The 21,677-nt window shown below is 49.0% G+C and overlaps 1 protein-coding gene and 1 pseudogene across 18 annotated transcripts in view; both read left to right on the forward strand.

Moving 5' to 3' along the window:
* Nucleotides 1-21,677, forward strand: part of FGFR1 (fibroblast growth factor receptor 1) — a 55,231-nt gene that overhangs the window by 17,611 nt on the left and 15,943 nt on the right. For 10 of the 18 annotated variants that reach the window (XM_019032134.3, XM_019032137.3, XM_055348981.2 and 7 more), the window contains one exon: nucleotides 20,419-20,685. The exons of the other annotated variants lie outside the window; for them this stretch is intronic. In XM_019032134.3, coding sequence (XP_018887679.1) covers nucleotides 20,419-20,685 — 267 coding nt within the window. The remainder of the gene's footprint in view (nucleotides 1-20,418; nucleotides 20,686-21,677) is intronic. 18 annotated transcript variants of the gene reach the window in all.
* LOC109027909 (small ribosomal subunit protein uS10-like) lies at nucleotides 9,972-20,412 on the forward strand (annotated as a pseudogene).

Below are 21,677 nucleotides of genomic sequence, written 5' to 3' on the forward strand. Positions count from 1 at the left end.
CACTGGGGGCTCCAACTCACCCTGTAGACACCACCTTTGCCTCTTTCTTCCTTCCCTGAGGCTTGGAAATGAGACAACTGTTTCCCTGTTGACCGGGGAAGTCCAGCTGCTCTCATTCTCCTGGGCTCCTGAACGGGGCGGCCCAGGCCTTTCTCCTGGGCCTGGCTCTTTCACCAACTTGCAGGCAGGCAATCCCTTCTCCCCACCCACCATACTCCCCAGCCCCACTGCACCCTAAATAATTAAGCTGAAAGCTAACTGCCCTACCTGGATCTGAAGGGCCTGGGCTAAATCCCAAACTGTTTCCTCCTAGGAGAAGCCTGCTGGAGTCTGGGCCACTTCTGACCTTGGGGTTTGCTCTGACTTACAGCTGGTGGCAGCCAAGTAGCAGGGCCAATTGCCCTAACCCCTCCTCCCCGGTAGTGGGCCTGTTGCCTCTTAGCATTGCCAGTGTGGCACCAAGAGACATTGAACTTCTACCCTCAGAGTTCCCTCCCTTCTCCTGTTTCTTGGCTCACAACAGTTCTTGCCTTTCCACTTGCCAAACAGGTATCTACTGCCTTCATGTAAAGCATTTGTGCCCTGCAAACTAGGGGCTGTGGGGTGAGGGCTCCGTGTAGCTGGTTTCAGGCACTGAGAAAGATCCACCCTGGCAGAGCTTGAAACTCCACGCCCTCTCCTCGTTCACATGCTGTGGCGTGGCTGAGCCTCCCGGGATGGGTTGTGTAAAAGGAGAATGGTGGGGTGGGGGCTGTGCCATTTGTGTTCCCAGGCCCTGGACATGGAGACACATGGAGCCTGAAGTGGGTGAGAGGGTCAAGGAGTTCCGCAAAGAGTGGACTAAGTGGTTACGAGGTTGGGCGGGGAAAGAGGTCAGAAACAGCAACACTGAGGTTTCTAGGAGTTAACCAACAGTGAACATTGAATTCAGAGCTTAGCCCTTCCTCACTTTTCTCTAGGATCAAAAACTAGCTTCTGGCTAATGGTCCATTCATTCACTGATTTTTTTTCACTCATTCATTTATTCATTCATCTAGTCAAGCAAGTCTCTTCCTTTTTCCGTAAATACAATGTATACTTTATACATTGTTTTATCCTGGTCCCTTAGCTGGAAATATCTGTTCCTGTCCTTTTCTTCCTTTTCGCTTTTTATAATTCCTGCTCAAATCTTAGTTTAAGGTTTAGCTTGGGTTTAGATTAAAGCTTAACTTAAGGGCCACCTCCCTTTTGAAGGCTTCCCCTGTCTCCAAATTAATTACCCCATTTTTTCTCTTTTTCTTTTTTCTGTCTTTTTTTTTTTTTCTCCTGAGACCTAGTCTCGCTCTGTTGCCCAGGCTAGAGTGCAGTGGAGTGATCATGGCTCACTGCAGCCTCGACCTCCTGGGATCAAGCGATCCTCTGGCCTCAGCCTCCTAAAGTGTTAGGATTACAGGCATGAGCCACCATGCCCTTTTGAGATGTAGTCTCGCTTAGTCATCCAGGCTGGAGTGCAGTGGCGCGATCTCGGCTCACTGCAACCTCTGCCTCCCAGGTGCTAGCGATTCTTCTGCCGCAGCCTCCCGAGAAGCTGGGATTACAGGCACCCACCACCATGCCCAGCTAATTTTTGTATTTTTTGTAGAGACAGGTTTTTGCCATGTTGGCCAGTCTGGTCTTGAGCTCCTAACTTCAAGTGATCCACCCGCCTCAGCCTCCCAAAGTGCTGGGATTACAGGCGTGAGCCACCACACCTGGCCTCTTTTTAACTTTCATTCTAACACTTACTTTACTCTGCCTCACATTATGTGGAGCTTTTAATAGATGTCTGTTTACTCCACTAGAGTAAAGTTCTCTATAGTCAGCAAGTATATCTTTATCACTCTTTTAAAAACATTAGTGTTTAGGCTGGGCGTGGTGGCTCACTCCTGTAATCCCAGCACTGGCCAGCCTGGCGAAACCCTGTCTCTACTAAAAATACAAAAATTAGCCAGGTGTGGTGGCACGCACCTATAATCCCATCTACTTGGGTGGCTGAAGCAGGAGAATCACTTGAACCCGCGAGGCGGAAGTTGCAGTGAGCCGAGATCGCACCACTTCACTCCAGCCTGGGCAAAAGAGCGAAACTCTGTCTCAAAAAAAAAAAAAAATTGGTGTTTTGTTAGATAATCTGGGTTCATCTTTCAAAATTCAGAAAATACAGACCTGTAAAGAGGAAAAGGAAGACTCCTATAATTCCATCATTCAAAAGCAATCACTGTTAACTGAATTTATTGTTTTAGACTTTTTTCTTGCATTTATGTAAACCTGACTTTTCAGAATTAGGATTTATACTGTATATGATGTTTTGTGACTGATATCAGCATTTAGAGCCATACAGAGAATGTTTTTCATTATGCTTAAGAACTACATAATGTTCCATTGTGTGGGTGTACAAAGTTGATCCAGTTCTCTACATTTGGGCATTTAGGTTATTTTCAATAGTTTGCATTCAATAGAACATATTCTTACAAATAAAATCTGTCCATGTATCCAAGGATAGTTCCATTTGTTTTAAGTTTTGATTTTATCACTATTACATCACTATACCAAATATCCCCCGAAAGATTATACCAGTAAATGTGTTTTAAAATATAATAATAAATACCAGCCAGGTGCAGTTGCTCACACCTATAATCCCAGCACTTTGGGAGGCCGAGGCAGGCAGATCACTTAAGGTCAGGAGTTTGAGACCAGCCTTGGTAACATGGCGAAACCCTTCTCTACTAAAAATACAAAAATTAGCCGGTCATGGTGGCGGCCACCTGTAGTCCCAGCTACTCAGGAGGCTGAGGCAGGAGAATAGCTTGAACCCAGGAGGTGGAGGTTGCAGTGAGCTGAGATTGCACCACTGCACTCCATCCTGGGCGACAGAGCAAGGCTCTGTCTCAAAAGTAATAATAATAAATATCGTCTCCACACTCTGCATGCTTGACATTTTCCCATTTTTACAATGATTCCATAGACATAGGTTTTATGACCATAATCAGATGAGTAAACTGAGGTTTGAGGGGTTAAGTAACCTATCTTAAGTTTATATAGTGGGTGAGGGGTGGAACTAGGATTTAAACTCAGGTGGTTTTGCTATAGTATTTTTTTCCCATTGTATTACACTATTTTTCTATATCAAATTGGGTTTCCCCACAAAATCTAGGTGGACCAACTTCTGAATGTAAACATTGCTGGCTCAGTCCCCTTTGTCTCACAGGAGTCAGGCATCCCCTCCCTTTGTCAGGTGTGTGTGTGTGTGTGTGTGTGTGTGTTTGCCTGCTGTAATATCTCCTGTGGCATTCTGTAGAGAGGTTACACATCAGTCACAGGTCTGTGAGCTGCCTTAATGAACAAGGTTCCCTAGCCTAGAATAATCAATGGAACAAAATCCCCATGGATGCTGCCATTTCCACTGTTGCCAGAGACCTACTTGGAGAAGGTTCCCAAGGTGTCAGATCCGACACCTGAGTTTTCTTTATAGGTCACAGTTAGCCTAGAATGTGTGGTATGGGTATTGCCTGGACGCATAAACTAGATTGCTTCTAATATGGATGTGGTCCAGCAATCTCTGATGAATGGAAGTAAACATATCAAAAGCTTCAGAGGCTGGGACATTAACATTTTTTTGAGGCTACTAGTGTTTTTTTTTAAATAATGAAGAAGGGCCAGGCGCAGTGGCTCACACCTGTAATCCCAGCACTTTGGGAGGCCGAGGTGGGCAGATAGAGTCAGCTCAGAAGACCTGCTTGGGCAACATGGCATAAACCCCATCTCAACAAAAAATATAAAAAATTACCTGGGCGTGGTGGTGGGCGCCTGTAATCCCAGCTACTCGGGAGGCTAAGGTAGGAGGATCACCTAGGCCTGGTGTGGTGGGTCACGCCTGTAATCCTAGCACTTTTGGGGGCCGAGGTGGGCTGGAGCTCAGGAGTTCGAGACCAGCCTGGGCAACACGGTGAAACCCCGTTTCTACTAAAATACAAAAAACTAGCCGGGTGTGGTGGCGGGCGCCTGTAATCCCAAGTACTCGGGAGGCTGAGGCGGGAGAATTGCTTGAACCAGGGAGTCAGAGGTTGCAATGAGCCGAGATTGTGCCACTGCACTGCAGCCTGGCTACATAGCAAGACTTCCTCTTAAAAAAAAAAAAAAAAAAAAAAAGGTGGGAGAGGGCTGAGTCAGTTTGCCTTGGAGGCATGGGGGAGGAGAAGGATGTGAACAGGGAAGTGATCTAAGAGCTTCCCTAGGAAGGAAGGACACCCTTTTCCTGGAATGCTCTCCTGCTCTGCCACAGCTTTCAGTCAATTATCACTGCCTTTAGAATGCTGACCAGCACTCCAGCCCTTCAGAAGTGTCCTTCTGCTCCTCTGGTGTCAAACTCCAGAGTTTACTTTTGGAATTAAGGTTTATTTTCCTTGGGTTTTAGGAAGTAGCTTTTGAACCTTAGAAGAGTCAGTTTCCTTTACTAACTACTGAATGAAGTTAGGCATTCAAAACTTGGGTAGTCATGATTTGAAGTGTCACTTGCGGCCAGGCACAGTGGCTCACCTGTAATCCCAGCATTTTGGGAGGTTGAGGCGGGCAGATCACCTGAGGTCAGGGGTTCAAGCCCAGCCTGGCCAACATAGTGTCTCTACTAAAAATATTAAAAAAAAAAAAAAAATAGGCGGGCGTGATGGCAGACGCCTGTAATCCTAGCTACTCTGGAGGCTGAGACAGGAGAAGCACTTGAATCCAGGAGGTGGAGGTTGCAGTGAGCCAAGATCGCACCATTGCACTCCAGCCTGGGCAACAGAGTGAGACTCCGTTCCCCAAAAAATGAAATGTCAATTTCATTGAGACTGTATGAATGCCTGACATGCACTTGAAAGTGATGTTTATTTTATAATTTTAGCCTTTCTTCACTACCCCAAACTCCCAATGCATTTAAAAAATTTATTGGCCTAGCCATTCTCATGGGGTAATATATCGTGACCATCAAAAGATGACACTAAAGTGAATCCTCCATGTATAGCTGGGCTTTCTGCCAGCCTTAGATTCTGGAGAAGCACCCCAGGCCAGGGAGAATGGGTGAAGAGGAGAAGCATTTATTGAAGGTGCTGGTAGCCGGAGCCCTGAGACCAACACAGAATCGTGTTTTCTGAAGGACAACTCAAGGACAGTTGAGGGCTCTTCACTTCCCTCACATCAGAGGGAGCTTTGTGCTCATGATGGGCACGGAAAGGGATGCCAGTAAGCGATGCCCCTCTATCATCTCACAAGACCCAGCTGAAACAGGACATTGGTTAGGGCTGGGACAGGGTCAGTCAGCCTTCTCATTTTACAGTGGAGGAAGCTGAGGCTTGAGAGGAGAGGTGACTTGCCTGAGGTCACACAGTAAGTGACCAGCTGTCATCTGAGTGATTTCTTCAGGTACTCTCTCTGGCTGGACCCAGCCAGTGACAACTACCTGTGGCTCAAGCTGAGTTTGGGACTAAATGGTTTTACAAGGACCTCAAAGTATACTCTCTCTTCTAGTAGGACATGGGGAATACTGACTTTGCTGAGAGTAAAGGCTCTTTTCCCAGGATTGTTCTAGATCCCCAGATCACTGGAACCCTGAGCATAGATACTAGGCTTTAGCTTCCTGGCTACCACAGAGCCACACACTCTCAGGTAGAAAAATCACTAAACTGGCTGGGCATGGTGGTTCATGCCAGTAATCCCAGCACTTTTGGAGGCCCAGGCAGGTGGATCACCTGACGTCAGGAGTTCAAGACCAGCCTGGCCAACATGGTAAAACCCTGTCTCTACAAAAAAAAAAAAAAAAAATTTAGCCACGCGTGGTGACAAGTCCCAGCAGCTTGGGGGGCTGAGGTGGGGGGATCACTTGAGCCAGGGAGGTGGAGGCTGCAGTGAGCTGAAATGATGGCACTGTTCTTTAGCCTGGGCTGCAGAATGAGACCCTGTCTCAAAGAAAAAAAAAAAAAACCTGAACCATGTTTTTAATTTCTTAAAACTGAGAGTACTAAATGCTCAACGTTCATGTTGTGTGCATAAAAGTGAGACTGAAGGATGAATGTGTGGTGTATGGATAGATGGGATGTGAATGAAGCAGTCTCTGGGTCCAAGCTCTCCTGGAAATTTGTGGAACAGACCAGTGGTCCCAGATTTTTAGATTTCATAGGCCAGTAAAATTTCCCTTCAGATTTTTGGAACCGACAAAGGATCATCAACTTTTTTGCCAAGTAAGAACGTTTTTAATAAACTAATGCTGCCTGCTACCATTACCACCTGATTCTTTTTTTTTTTTTTTGAGACAGTTTCGTTCTTGTTGCCCAGGCTGGGGTGCAATGGTGCGATCTCAGCTCACTGCAACCTCCACCTCCTGAGTTCACGCAGTTCTCCTGCCTCAGCCTCCTGAGTAGGTGGGATTACAGGCATTCGCCACCACACCTGGCTCATTTTGTGTTTTTAGTAGACACGGGGTTTCTCCATGTTGGTCAGGCTGGTCTTGAACTCCTAACCTCATGTGATCCGCCCGCCTCAGCCTCCCAAAGTGCTGGGTTTACAGGCGTGAGCCACCGAGCCCAGCGCCATCTAATTCTTTTGTTGTGGTAAAATATATGTAACATAAAATTAACCATTTTAACTTTTTATTTTTTTAAGTTAAATTGATTATGTAATGTTTTTGAGACAGGGTCTCACTTTGTCACCCAGGCTGGAGTGCAGTGTTGCTATCTCAGCTCGCTGCAGCCTTGACCTCCCGGGCTCAAGAGATCCTCCCACCTCAGCCTCCCAAGTAGCTGGGACCACAGGTGCACGCTACCATGCCTGGCTAATTTTGTTCTTCTTCTTTTTTTGTTTTTCTGTAGAGATGAGGTCTCACTTTGTTGCTCAGGCTGATCTCTAACTCCTGGACTCAAACAATCCTCTCACCTCAGCCTCCCGAAGTATTGGAGTTAAGAGATGTGAGCCACTGTGCCCGGCCAATTTTTAAATTTGTAATTGATGCATAATGGTTATGTATAGTCGTCGGGTACGGTATGATGTTTTGATCCACGCACACATTATGTAACGACCAAATCATGGTAATTGCTGTATTGTATCCATCACTTTATTTATCATTTCTTTGTGGTGCATTTTCACCATTTTTAAGTGTACAGTTTTGTAGCATAAAGTTTATTCACGCTGTGTAGCCATCACCACCATCCGTTTCACCTTCCCTGACACCCTACCTGTTCAACGCTAACTCCCCCTTCTCCCCTCTTCCAGCCCCTTGGTAACCACTATTCTACAGCTTTTCATTTTCAAAGGATGTTTTATTGTCTTTAGTCTCATCGTGTGAAACCTTAAGAGAATTTCTTTACGGTGGAGAAAAACTAACTTTATGAAGCCCATTCCTTTCTCTACTCTGGAGAGGCTGGTGACCCGGCCCCACCATTGCAGGAATGAGACGGGATTGCGGGGATATGGCAGGCACTTGGGGGAGAGTCCAGGTGAACTGTGAGCTCAAGCACCCATGGCGGGCTTGGGGGACCAGAAGACACATCCTGAAACAGCTGAAGCCTCTACTAATTCATCAGCAAGTTTAGGGAGCGGCAACTTTTCCCTGCCCAGCTGCTGGCGTTTCCTTCCCCATACAATTTCTGCTGAGTTTGGGGGAGGGGAGGTTGTTCGAGAGGCCCCGGCTGGGAGAGGTGGGGGGAGGGCGATACATTCTTTTCCTTAAGGACCCTGACCGAACTTTAAGGTCAGAGCTCAGTGGAGAGTGGGAGCTGCAGGGTTACCTCTTTGCCGTTGATTCATCTCTCCACCCTCCCCCACTCTTAATGATCTTTCCATTACAGAACCCAGACCAGGAAGTGCATGACAGGTCGCAGCTGCAGACACATGGCTGGGAGGCCTGGGCTCCAGGCCAGTGGTGGGAGAGTCTGAGCTCCCCTCCAGCAGTGGGACCCCTACGCACACGCACACGCACACACACACGCACACACACACCACTTTAACAACTTGGTGGAAGATGTTCTTTCTTATGCACTGTCACAGGTGATGACGAGTTGGACTTTGCTTTGAGTTTAGGATGTGATTTATATTATAAAGGCAGGAGAAGACACCCCCCCCCACCCCGCCCCGGTCCAACCTGAGTGTTTAGATCCCCCCAACTTATGGTCCACCTAAGTGGTCCTTACCAGATCCTGGGAGCTTTCTATTATCGTGCAGATGCCCCAACTTCTTTTCCCAAAATAGGACCCACCCAATATGGCCTTAGAAGCTTCCCAAGGTATCCGGGGCAGTTGCTAGTCACAGTCTTAATGTCTCCGAAATAGTGTGTTTTCCTCTCTATGTTTCTATTAAAATGTCAGGCCCAAAACATGTTTCTGGGTGGAGGTCTAGGTGCAACAGCACAGCCTTTGCAAACACAGATAGACCTGGGTTCAAGTCATAATGGATGAGTTGAGCCGCTCATTTTTCAGTCTTCATTGGGGATGGCTCTTTCCATTTGCAAGTTGTTCAGGAAATGTTAATTGACCCTAAACTGTGTCCTAGGGGGCAGTTGTCACACAGGAGTTTCTGTCTTCACCGCCAGTTGTGTCCTTGGCTTCCTTCCCTGAATCTGCCAAGGCTGGATTGTGGTGCCAAATGTGAAATGGTGACACAAACTTCTAGGAACTGTGAGCTTGGACGGCCCTCCTCCGTAGCCGCAGGGCATCTACCTTTGCTCTTCTTGGATGAGTGAATGAACTTCCCTCTTTCCAGAGCAATGCTTTCTTCCTGTTTAGATAGGAGGGAGAGAAGCAAAGTGTATTGGGAATAGGTTGAGCGAAAGATGTAGTAAGTTTTCTGTACAGCTCTGTCCTTAATGTATCAGTAAACAATAGGGTGAGAACTTTTGTTGGGGAGAGAGGAAGGAGGGAAATTTCTTTTAAGACAACTCTTGGGTGCATTCCTTTGTTAATCACTTAATTACAGCCCTTCTCCCAGTGAGGTAGTGAACTCCCCATTGTGAGAGGTAGGAAGGAGGTGGGGGACACTGGTGCTGATTGGAGAAAGGTGGCAAAATCCCTAGGGGAAAAAAGTACAGATTTGAAGGAGGCATCAGATGAATCTGTGCATAGAAGCTTGAGCCCCAAACTCAGTTCTCAGGCTGCGTTATCCTTTACGACACCCAGAGTCCCTCTGTCTTTTAAGATCCACACACAACTCTCCAGGCCAATAGCTCTTTCCGCCTGGGATTCCCAAGTGGGATTCTACACGTGTCTTGCTGCCCAGCTCGGGGGGATCTGTTTTTGGGGGGTCTCGGGGCGGGTGCAGGGTCCTGGCTGTGGCTTTGGCTAGTGCAGGCGGCTCGGCACTAAATTACAGTGACGAGGTGGGACACACAAAAGGCCGAAATCTTTTCTTAATAAAAACAAAACAAAACTCTGGGCCCCAAGCCCCTGGGCTGCTGAATGGCCATGGCTTCCTGTCAGGATTAGCCGGGCTGCCTGGGCCTGTGTGCTCGGCCTTTCTCCTCAGGAAATACCTTTAGTAAGCCCCGGTGGGGTCCCCATGGCAACGCGCGGGGGGACCTGCTGGCAGAGGCCATTCAGCCTGCCATTGTCCCCCGGCCCCTTTGTTGTGAGCTTTATTGCCGGCCCTCTGGCAAACACAGCAGTTTGCACCGTTTTGTCAGGCTGAATGTGGAGTTTTTACATTTTAATGGGCTCTTCTGGCAGTGGCCCATTTGCATGCAAAATGTCCCTTCTTACTCTTTTCACTTTCTTCAATTTAAAAAAAAAAAAAGCCCTTCTCCAAATCCCCTGGGTCGGAGGGCTGGTGGACGCCATTGGCCCTGGGTGTCAGGCCCTGCTAATTGATTTGGTGCTCCCGGCTCTCCTTCCACACATACCTGTGCCCCCCATTTTTGCAGCTCTCCTTCTATTTGGGGACTCCGAGAGTTGAGAGAAACACATTTTTAGGGCTCCCTCCACCCAAACCCTTGTAGGATGGCAGCTGTGACCCGGGATTTCGGTGAGATGCTTCTGCACTCTGGCCGGGTCCTGCCAGCCGAAGGTAAGTTTTCAGTTCCGTTTCAAAGCCAAAATAACGTAATAAAACCTCTGCAGAGGGCCCCCGGAGCCCCGCTGCGCTGTTCTGTGCTCCTTTTAAGTTGCTTTCAAAGCCACCCCGAGTTCCTCCCCCACCCACAATTGCCCCCTCATTTATCTCTGGGGAGTTTATACCAAGACTGTAAACATTCCTGGACCACCAGTTTCCCCCATGTTGCTGAGGAGTTTAGCCTTTCTCTCCTAATTTTCTTAACTCAGAAATCAAAAAGATGGAATAGGGATGATAGAAATTGCTACCCTGAGACATCATGCTAATGGAGGATGCCTGGATTTTGTTGGGGGCCAGTTATCCAAGCCCTAAGCCCTTTGGAGTGTAGAACATGGAGTAGGTAATACAAATACCTACTGTCAGCCCAGCACCCCAGCAACATGAGTAAGTGCAAGACACAGGCATGAACATTTTCAGCTCTAGGGAAAGGCACATTCATGTTGGGGAGAGGTGGAGAATGCAGTTTGGCCAGTCTCAGAAGAGTGAGTTTTAAGGCCTAGGAAAGTGATGGAGATGATTGCTTGTTGGAGAGAGAGTAGGAGAAAGGCATTTAGGGGAAGAAAAGGAAAATCAAAGGAGCAGTGAGGATATTGGCTCCACTGGGGAGGTGGAACTGGGGTAGTGGCCGAACCAGGGGTGGGAGAGGAGGTGGTTGAGAGGCTCCAGACCAGCTGGGGCTGTCATGGAGTGTTGGGGGTCTGGAGCAGTCAGGACTTGAAAGCCGGGACCCTTGTGAGCCCTGTGCAGTCCTGAGGATGTGGCCCAAGGGGGAGGGTGGACCAGCTCTTTTGCCTCCTGTTCTTAATCTTCTCAGTGGGTCATCAGGGGTCATCAGCTGTAAGCTGTAATCAACGGTGAGGGGCTCGAGAAGAGAAGGTGTCAGGTGACTGCTGGGGATTGAGCTGAGGACAGGAGAGGCAGGGTGCTGTCTCCTGTGGCCTAGGCAGAGCAGCACAGACCTGGAGTGGGCCACCCCTCATCACCCCATGTGCTGCGACAGTGCTGGCTGGACTGAACCCTGGAAGAGAACCTGGACACAGTGGAGGGGCCAGGACCCAGCAGATGCAGCCTCTAGAGCTTGTCCCTGTTTTGTGACTTTGGGAGCCATTTTTCCATGTTTAAATGGGAAGGAACACAAGTCACCTGGACATGAGGAAGCAGGCCCTATGAAATATTAAGTGCAATGCCAAAACAGGGCATTGTTACTGGTCTTGAGTCTGCCACAATCACAATGAACACCTCCCCCATTTTCTCACCTGCCACATTTGGACAGCTGAGCCTGCTGGACTCGCAGGGGCAGGAGAGTGCGTTTCATAATTAAAAGCACTCAACTGTAAGGTAATGATTGATACAAGCTATGGGCTTGAGGAAATGAGGGAAGAAGGGGAGGATAAGGCCAAAGCAACCAACTTCAGAATCTCACGGGAGGAGGTAGGATGCAGGGGGTGCCATTAGACAGAATCAAAGGGCTGAACCAGAAGGGCTTCCTCACCTGGGGAAGTCAAGACACTGTGAAGATTGAGGCTACCTTGCAAAGCGGTAAAGCTGGACTCTGGATGTATGATGTATGTGGATTCTGGAGAACCAGGCTACGTGTGTTTGAATCCCAGCTCTGCCACTTAACCTAGCTGGGCCATCTTGGACTAATCCCAAATCTTTCTGTGCCCTAGTTTCCCCCTCTGAAGATAATAATTCCTTTTTTTTTTTTGAGACGGAGTCTGGGTCTGTCACCCAGGCTGGAGTGCAGTGGTGTGATTTCGGTTCACTGCAACCTCTGCCTCCCAGGTTCAAGTGATTCTCCTGCCTCAGCCTCCTCAGTAGCTGGGATTACAGGCGTGCACCACCACGCCTGGCTAATTTTTTGTATTTTTAGTAGAAATAGGGTTTCACCATGTTGGCCAGGCTGGTCTCAAACTCCTGATCTCAGGTGATCCACCCACTTCGGCCTCCCAAAGTGCTAGGATTACAGGCATTAGTAGGCATTAGCCCACTGCACTGGGCCCGAAGATAATAATTCTAACTCTTAAATACTTCACAAGATTCTAAGTTAACACATGCTGAGAACTATGCTGGTATGTAGTAAGCCTCCGCATCCATAGGATAGAAATCATATAGTAGGATCAACCTCATAAGTTTCCTATGAGGATGAAATGGGAGGGTCTGTGTTAAAAGCTTTGTGCAGCCTATGGGATATAGTGAGTGTGCTGGAAATATTGGCCAGTAGTAGTATTGCTGTTTACTCAGATGTTTATGGATCCCTAGATAATATATGGGAAGGCACATGGTAAATTGCAAAGTGCTATGCAAATATGTTGTTATTCTTCACTGGGTTCCTGTTAAGTTGTGGGGTTTGGGGATGGATAACTTCCAGACCAGAGTGGCTGCTGTGGGACCAGGCTGGTGAAGCGGTATTTCAAAATACATTTTCAGGTGTGTTTGTCCATGTGGCATGAATGCCCTGCATTCATAGTCTCTGCAGAGAGGTATGTACCCTGGGATATCTTTGGTGGCTCTGTTCTATCCCTCAACTTACAAATTGAAATCATTATTTGTTACTGTTTTCTCCCATGAACCTTCTGTTCCTGGCCAGCTGTACAGCCTGGCCTCATCTCCCACTGCTCCTCAGACCAGGGTACAGCCATGCCTGTAAGCACTTCATTCTCTTCTGTTCCCCCAGACATTTCACTTCTCATCTAAATCCTCTCTTTTCCCTTCCCTGTCATTTTGTCCAACCTCTGCTCTCACTGCTGATACTTTCTTTATATTTCATGACGTCAGAGCCTGTGCTAGACCTGCCTGTACTTGGTCCTGACATTCTCCATTTGTCTCATGTTGCAATATAAAATCTTCATCCTTATTAAGGTGCTGTGCAAATCTTAGCATCCCTGTTAGGGCAAGACATATGCCTTCTGGGCCTTTGTTTCACCCATTTCTCTTTGCACAGTGACAAGGGCTCCCAGAGTCACCTAATGGTAGCTATGTTGATGAAAGTTCCCTGACTCCTCCTTGGATTTTTGAGAACTGGGGTCTCATCTTGTCATAAGAATAGCAAGGTTTGTATGGGTTTGGGCCTCTCATGGTTCCCATGACTGGTGGAAGACACAGATTTAGAATCAAGAATTGGGAGGCCGAGGTGGGTGGATCACTTAAGTCCAGGAGTTCAAGACTAGCCTGGCCAACATGGCAAAACTCCATCTCTACTAAAAATACAAAATTAGCCGGGCGTGGTGGCGCTTGTCTGTAGTCCCAGCTACTCAGGGGACTGAGGCACGAGAATCACTTGAACCTGGGAGGCGGAAGTTGCAGTGAGCCAAGATCCCAGAACTGCCTTCTAAATGACTGTGGGAGATTTTTGTCCAGTCCTGCTAGAAGCAAAATGCTGTACCTGTTGGCTTGTTGGAAGTACAAGCCTGCAGTATTTGGGGGGAAAGTAGGAAGGGAAGAGGGATTCAGTAGGGCCTCATTATCATTAATCGTGTTCCTGAACTTGAAAGCACCATGGGAAAATCCCCTCCCACCCCTGCCTCTGTCCTTTCTAGCTGCTTCCTTGAGGATTATCAAAAAGTGTGGGTCTCCGGTGGACTCCTAATTCCTTCTTAGGGGATAGAGACACCTTAGAGAAGCAGGGTAGGTTTGATGTATGAATCCTTGTCACTCGCACTAAAAGGAGCACTGGTTGCAGCCTGCACAAATTCCCAAGGTCCACCCGCCAGCTGCTTTGACCCAGGAACCTGCGTGGTAATGAGGTCAGCAGCCTGAGTTCTCTAACAATGTTCAAGGCAAACCCTAACCCTGACCTTCCCACTCCTGTTGATGAGAACGGTGACTCCATCCTATTGGCATCAAAGCATAAGGCCCCTTTTTTTTCACAATGCACTTTTGTTGTTGTTGTTGAGACAGTGTCTCTGTTGCCCAGGCTGGAGTGCAGTGGCAAGATTATAGCTCCTGCAGCCTTGAGCTCCTGGGCTCAAGGGATCCTCCTTCCTCTGCCTCCCAAGTGCCTGGGGACTACAGGCATGCACCACTATGCCTGGCTAATTTTTTTATTTTTCGCAGAGACAGGGTCTCACTATGTTGCCAGGGCTGGTTTTGAACTCCTGGCCTCAAGCAGTCCTCCCACCTTGGCCTCCCAAAGGGCTGGGATTACAGGCATGAGCCACTGCACCCAGTCCGCAACGCACTGTTAACACATGGCACCTAGAGCGTGTAATAGTGAACAGCCAGTCTTTTTCAGCCTCAGGCTAGGTCACCAGGGAATCCAGATACCAGATGCCCTCCAGCCTCCATTCCCCACCTCATCTCTCAGGCAACAGATGCATAAAGCAAGTGTTTTGGTGCTGCTTCCCTCACAGCATCCCCATGTGCATTTTGAGGACAACCTTTGTATCTGATTCCAATTAATCAGGTTCTCCAGGAGTTGGAATGTTGGTTTCAAGTGACTGAACGATAAAGTGGCTTTCTTCATCTTTCTTGGCCAGTCCAATAAAAGTGTCAGGTAGCTTTTCTCTTGCTAATGGACACCTAACGACACCCTGGCCTGTTGGTCTTGACCAGAGAAAGGCCAGCTCAGAGCAGCTGGAGCTGAAGTGGCAAGGACATTTCTAATGAGGACATAAGTGAGGGACACTGGAAAGACCAAAAGAGAATGGAAAGTACTGACAGGGTAGTTGCAGGGTGCTAGTGAGCAGTCATGCCCCCAAATCAGCCACCTTACATAGAACTCCCCAAGTTCAGGGCCACTGGATGGGGTTGTGACGCGGTCAAGCAGGGCCCAGAAAGCATACAAGCAGTTGGTTTCATCTCCTATAAGAAAGTGGCATCATCCCTGCTTTGTAAACGGAGAACCTGACACACACCAAGAGCACTCCTAGCCGTGGAAAAAAGCCACTAGAACCCGAGGTTAGGCTGCTTTTTGGTTCCTCTGAAAATTAGCTTTTGCTGGATGCTAGATTCAGTTCTGGACTTACTGAGTAGTCTCTGGGTTTTTGACATTGTTAGGCACTGTGGGAAAATTATAACAGGTACGTCTGCACTGAGTTGCTTGCTAATTCCTAGGAGAGACTTGGACATTTTGGACAATTAAGAAGCAATACAGGCCAGGCACGGTGGCTTACGTCTGTAATCCCAGCACTTTGGGAGGCCGAGGCGGGTGGATCATCTGAGGTCAGGAGTTCGAGACCAGCCTGACCAGCATGGTGAAACCCCATCTCTACTAAAAATACAAAATTAGCCGGGCGTGGTGGCACATGCCTGTAATAATCCCAGCTACTCGGGAGGCTGAGGCAGGAGAATTGCTTGAACTGGGGAGGCAAAGGTTGCAGTGATCCGAGATCACGCCATTGCACTCCAGCCTGGGCAACAAGAGTGAAATTCTGTCTCAAAAAAACAAACAAACAAAAAGAAGCAATACAGCTCTTTGAGAAAGATGCAGTCATAAGTGGTGCAGAGTTGCAGTCCGCCCACTCCTGCTCCTCACTCACCACTGTTCCGAACAGGTCAGCAAGGAAGCCGCACTGCACCAAGGCTTTTAAAGATACCAAAAAACACCTGTGAAGCTGGAGGTGACCATTCACCAAATTCGAATCCCTCTAATGAGCCGCAGCGTAAAATCCCTGGAGGAAGGTGTGTGCTGACTTGATTCAGAGGAGGAAAGGAAAAGAATGTCAAGGTGAAGGGACCAGTTTGAATGCCTGCCAAGACTTTGAGAATCACTATAAGAAAATCTCCTTGTGGTGAAGGTTCAGAGACATGGGATCGTTTCCAGATGAGAATCCACAAGCTACCCACTGACTTGCACAGTCCTTCTGAGATTGTTAAGCAGTTGACTTCCATCAGTGTTGAGCCAGGAATTGAGGTGGAAGTCACCATTGCAGATGCTCAAAGTCAACTATTTTAATAAACTGATTAGCGGTTGTTATAAAACAAAAAAAGCAGCAGCAGCAATATGGGTTGAGCGCAGCGGCTCACACCTGTAATCCCAACACTTTGGGAGGTCAAGGTGGGTGGGTTGCTTGAGTCCAGGAGTTCAAGACCAGCCTGGGCAACATGTTGAAATTTTAACTTATTTTTTAAAAAAGAAAGAAACATTATACCCAATGTCTGTCAATTGATGACTGCAATGTGGTATGTCTACACAATTGAATATTATTAGGTCATTAAAAGGAACAAAGTGCTGATTCTATGCTATAACATGGAGGAAGTTTGAACACATGCTAAGTGAAAGAAGCCAGTCACAAAAGATCACATATTGTATGATTCCATTGATATGAAATATCTAGAATAGCCAAATCCATAGACAGAAAGCAGATTAGTGGTTGCTTAGACTGGGGATAGGGGATGGAGGAGTGACTGTGGGTCACTGACTATGGGTCAGGCATTTTTTGAGGGGCGAGGGATGGTAAAAATGTTCTAAAGTGAGATTGTGGTGAATGATTGCACAACTCTGAATATACAAAAACCATTAAATGGATGAATATTACAGCATGTCAATTACCTGTCTGCTGTTTAAAAAAAATAGAAACAATACAAAATGGAATGTAACTGAGTGTGAATTTGTGTGGTTCAGGCGGTAACTGTTTTACAGAAAATTAGAGATGAGACATTGGTATAAACAAGGCTTCCTAGTTTCTTGTTTTGTTTTAAGACAGGGTCTGGCTGGGTGCGGTGGCTCACACCTGTAATCCCAGCACTTGCTAACTGAAGATGCAAGGACCGAGGCGGGCAGATCACTTAAGGTCTGGTGTTCAAGGACAGCCTGGCTAACATGGTGAAACCCCATCTCTACTAAAATGCAAAAATAAGCCAGCCATTGTGGCATATGCCTGTAGTCCCAGCTGCTCCAGAGGCTGAAGTGGGAAAATGGCTTGAACCTGGGAGGCAGAGGTTGCAGCAAGCCAAGATTGTGCCACTGCACTCCAGACTGGGCAACAAAGCAACTCTGTCTTAAAAAAAAAAAAAAAGGGTCTTTGTCATCCCGTCCAGTGGCATGATCATAGCTCACCGTAGCCTCCAACTCCTGGGCTTAAGCAATCCTGTCTCAGCCCACTGAGTAGCTGGGACTACAGGCATGTGCCACCAAGTCTGGCTGATTTTTAAATTTTTTTGTAGAGACGAGGTCTCACTATGTTGCCTAGGCTGGTCTTGAACTCCTGGGCTCAAATGAGCCTCCTGCCTCAGCCTCCCCAAGTGCTGGGATTGCAGGCATAAGCCACTGCACCCAGCCCCTGGACGTTTTGGATGGTGGACTTTGAGTAGTTTGGGGTAGGAGGACTCTGGAGTGGCGCTGACAGTCCTCAGGAGGGAGTAAGCTTTGCCATGCCAGGGAGGATGCAGCCGTGGCTGAAAGCATCCCAACTGGGGAGGGGGGGGGCACGGTGGGGAGGGACAGCCCCTGGTAGAGAGAATGGGGCTGGGTGGAGAGAGTGGAAGCCGATTGCAGGGAGTCTTGAAGGTGAGGCAGGGATGTGGATTTTATTCTGTACACAGGGTAGATTTTGATCAGGAAAATAATGTCAAGCACATGACAGCTTGGAAGCAGGAGTCTGAGCTGCAGCCCCAGGGAGGCCATTTAAAAGATTATCCTGGCTGGGCGCCATGGCTCATGCCAGCACTTTGGGAGGCCGAGGCAGGCAGATCACGAGGTCAGGAGTTTTAGACCAGCCTGACCAACATTCCCCTTCTCTACTAAAAATACAAAAATTAGCTGGGCGTCGTGGCGCATGCCTGTAATCCCAGCAACTCAGGAGGCTGAGGCAGGAGAATCACTTGAACCCGGGAGGCAGAGGTTGCAGTGAGCCGAGATCGCAGCACTTCACTCCAGCCTGGGCGAAAGAGCAAAACTCCATCTCAAAAAAAAAAAAAAAAAAAATTATCCCGAGATGGTTCCGGTAAAGGGATAGGACAGAGCATACCTGAGCCACGTTTGGAAGGGAACCGGGGTCTAAACTTGCATCAGGAGGAAAGCGAGCTGGTTCTTGAGGCTTTTACAGATCACGTATAGTGGAGTTTTGTTTGCACGTTCTGGTTGGGACGGGCAGGAAGTTACGGATCCAAGCTGGTATCAGCTAGAGCGGGTCTCACCAGGGCCAGTGTTCCTTTGCTGCATACTCTTGGGGGGAAATAAATGCCTGGGGGTTCTCTTTGCTACATTTTTGTCTTTGGGAGCTGCTTTTTTCTCTGGGATCGGCTGCAATAGGCCTTGTGATGCCAGAGGGTAAGAATTCAAGTTTACTCTTGACCAATGGGTTGCACAGATCACAAGCTGCAAAATATTTAATCACCGAGGTCATTTGAGGGAAATGAGATTTGATCAATAGAAGTGTCTGCTCTGTTCCTTAAGAGTCGAGTCTAAACTGCTTTTCTCCTGCCTTCGTTTGGCAAAACCACAGACCATTAAAAATGGAAAGAATAACTTTTTCTAAGGCCCACAAAAGCTTATTTTTAATCAGTTGTGTGGTCTACTCACCTTTGTGGTGTTCCCCTTGACCGGACTCACAAAAATAAACGTGTGCAAGCCTGGTGGTTTCTGAGCCCTTTTAAAGCAGCACCCCTGTTTCTGACAACTCTTATTTAAGATAAAGCCCATGGGTCAATGCAGGACTGGGTCTGCAACCTTGGCCCCCGCAAGAGAAACCACTGTCAGTCCCTGTCAGTTGCTGATCACGATGCGCGGGACACCCATTTTCATTTTTAAGGTTTCTAGCGGAAGCCTGTTGAGCACTTGAGAAAGACCGTGTTTCAAATAAGGGGGACTGAAAGAGAAAAGGGAGAGTAGAAAGGAAGGCAGTGAAGAGCCAGGGTGACTGCACGTGTGGTATTTATTGAGCAAGCATTTCTTGAGCAACTCCTGGGCGCCAGGCATCGTAGTAGGTGCTGGGGATTTAAAGGTACCGATGACACATCACCACACTCAGGTTCAGAAAGAGGACTGCCCTTCAGTGTGACAGGTGCCAGGAGGGGGAGGGCACCTAACCCAGACTGGGAGTCAGCACCGCCCTGGAGGAGAAGTCACCAGCTAGGCTGAGACAGAAGAGTGAGTAGTGAGAGCTGGACAGAAAAAAATCAGGGGCCCTGTGGCCACTGGGGCAGCCTTGAGCCACAGCAGGGGCTGACGGAGAGCATGCTGTTTCAGAGCCTTATGCATCGGGGAGCGGCAGTCGCTCCACTGAGTCTCTTAGGGTGAACAAATGGTGAGAAAAGTCCTCTCCAAGGCTGTGGGCGGGATGTGGGTGGTAGGTGAGAGGTGGAAGATGCCAGGAGTACATTTGAACATCCTAAAAGGAAATAGAAAGTTCATTTCCCCTCGTGAGTGCAGAGGGGTGTGCTCAGGAGATGGGTAACAGCCCAAGATGGTGAACTCAGGTGTGTCCGGGCCACGGGCCTTCTTGAACGCATGCGGGAAGAGGCACTGGTCAGGGGAGGGACAGGTGCTCTTGGTGGTATCAGATCTTGTGAGGTGCAGACACCCCGGTGGGTCCAGTGCTCCCACCCAGGGACAGAGAAGGATGGGGCACGGGGAGGGAGAGTGGATGGTGGGGGGCCTGAGAGGGTGTGCCCAGTCAGAGGGCTGAGGAGAAAGGACCTTTGTGTGCGACAGCTCCTGCTGCCAGAGCAAGTGTGGATTTTATGGCAGCTGTGGCCTCCGGTCCTAATATAGTCAACAGCTCCAAATCCCCTGCCCTGACACCTGTTAGCGAGAGGTTCCCTGAGCTGACCTCTCCTTGGGCTACCCCCCCAAACATGTGCATCTGACGCGTCGAGGGCCAGACCCCCACCCTCGCTGAATCACACGCATCCTGGTCAGCCCCCAGTTGACAAATTGCCTTCTCTCGACTTGGGCAGGGGCTGCTGGGGTTTTGAGGGGCGGGGTTTGTTCAGCTGTTGCTAGGGAAGGGTGAGGCTGAGCTATCCCAAAGGAAATGGGGTGTTCCTCTGGCAAGTGGCAATCTTGGCAAAGAACTGAGCGTCTGGGGAGGGGGCAACTCCGGACACAAAGAAGTCCTGGGGAGGGCCGACCTTTCCCCTTAGGATGGGGGAAATGAAATGTGATCCGCTTAATGCTGCTACAGCTGCTTCCTAACTTTGCCTCTTTCTTCCTTTGACTTTTGGAGGAGTGGGGTGGAAAAGAGATGGGGGTTCCCAGGCAGCCAGCCGTTTTCCCCACTCACCCATGCTCCAATTCCCACTGCCCTGGCTCAGTAGCCTCCAGTAGGTGATGCCCAAGATGGTGCGGCTCCGTGTGGCCAGCATAATTCCCTTTGTCTCTCCCCTCCTCCCCTCTCCCTGTCTTCCTCTCTCGCCCCTTGGCTTCCCTTCCCGGCCCCATGGTGGCTGCAGCCCAGCCCTGGGGAGCCCCTGTGGAAGTGGAGTCCTTCCTGGTCCACCCCGGTGACCTGCTGCAGCTTCGCTGTCGGCTGCGGGACGATGTGCAGAGCATCAACTGGCTGCGGGACGGGGTGCAGCTGGCGGAAAGCAACCGCACCCGCATCACAGGGGAGGAGGTGGAGGTGCAGGACTCCGTGCCCGCAGACTCCGGCCTCTATGCTTGCGTAACCAGCAGCCCCTCGGGCAGTGACACCACCTACTTCTCCGTCAATGTTTCAGGTTGGTAGCCAAGCCCTGCCCTTGCCCCTCCCTAGACCCACCCCCTCCAACCCTCTCTGCCAGTTTCAGGGGAAGGTGAACCTCCTCCCCCTCCGTGATCTGCCCCCACTCTGCTTCAGAAACTGCTGCCCACTAACATCGCTCCCTGCCTGCCGCGTGGCTTGGCTCTCAGAGAGGTGACTAGGTGGGGTGGGCCCCAGGGCCGGAGATCTGGGGCTTCCAGGACACACCTCGGAGGTGATTGCCAGGGCTCTTGGGATGTTAAGACCCTGTGATTTTTTTCCACCACAGCTTGCCCAGATCTCCAGGAGGCTAAGTGGTGCTCGGCCAGCTTCCACTCCATCACTCCCTTGCCATTTGGACTTGGTACTCGGCTTAGTGATTAGAGCCCCTGAACAGGTGGTGGTATCTCTGCTCTGCTGGAGAGGAACCCAGGTGCACCGCAAGGGAGCTGTGCGAGGGCAGCCAGGGAGCCCTGGAGCTCTGTGAACTTGGGAACTTGCCACTCTTAGAATGTGACTTTCACAAAACTAGGAGTTGAGGAAGTGGAGCTGAAATTTTCCTTATGCCATTTATGCACCTCAGGGTGTGGACTTGGCACCAGATCCCCAAAGGTGATAGGAAGGACTGGAGAAAGATCTGGCATGAACCCTGATGGGTGACCACATGTGTATCAAGCGTGTTCTTACAAGAAATAAATACTTATTGGGGAGAGGTGTTGGCAGCTGCTGGGGTGGTGGGTGCCCTATCTGCTCTGATTAAGGAGGGCAGCCCCCAAACCTTAGTGGACACATGCTAGAAAAATTCTGACTGTGGGGTGTTTAGCCCATCCTTTGGAAATAGCATCTAGCCACAGTGCGTCTAGACCTGCCTGGGTTTCCCTATAGTCAGCCGTCCAAAGAAGAATACAGGCTGCCTGGCTCCAGCACACCCAGGTGGCACCACAAGTTGAGAAAGCGCCTTTGAATGTAGGACGGAATTAAGTTAAATAG

Source organism: Gorilla gorilla, chromosome 7 (assembly GCF_029281585.2).
Source record: "Gorilla gorilla gorilla isolate KB3781 chromosome 7, NHGRI_mGorGor1-v2.1_pri, whole genome shotgun sequence".
Taxonomy (NCBI): domain Eukaryota; kingdom Metazoa; phylum Chordata; class Mammalia; order Primates; family Hominidae; genus Gorilla; species Gorilla gorilla.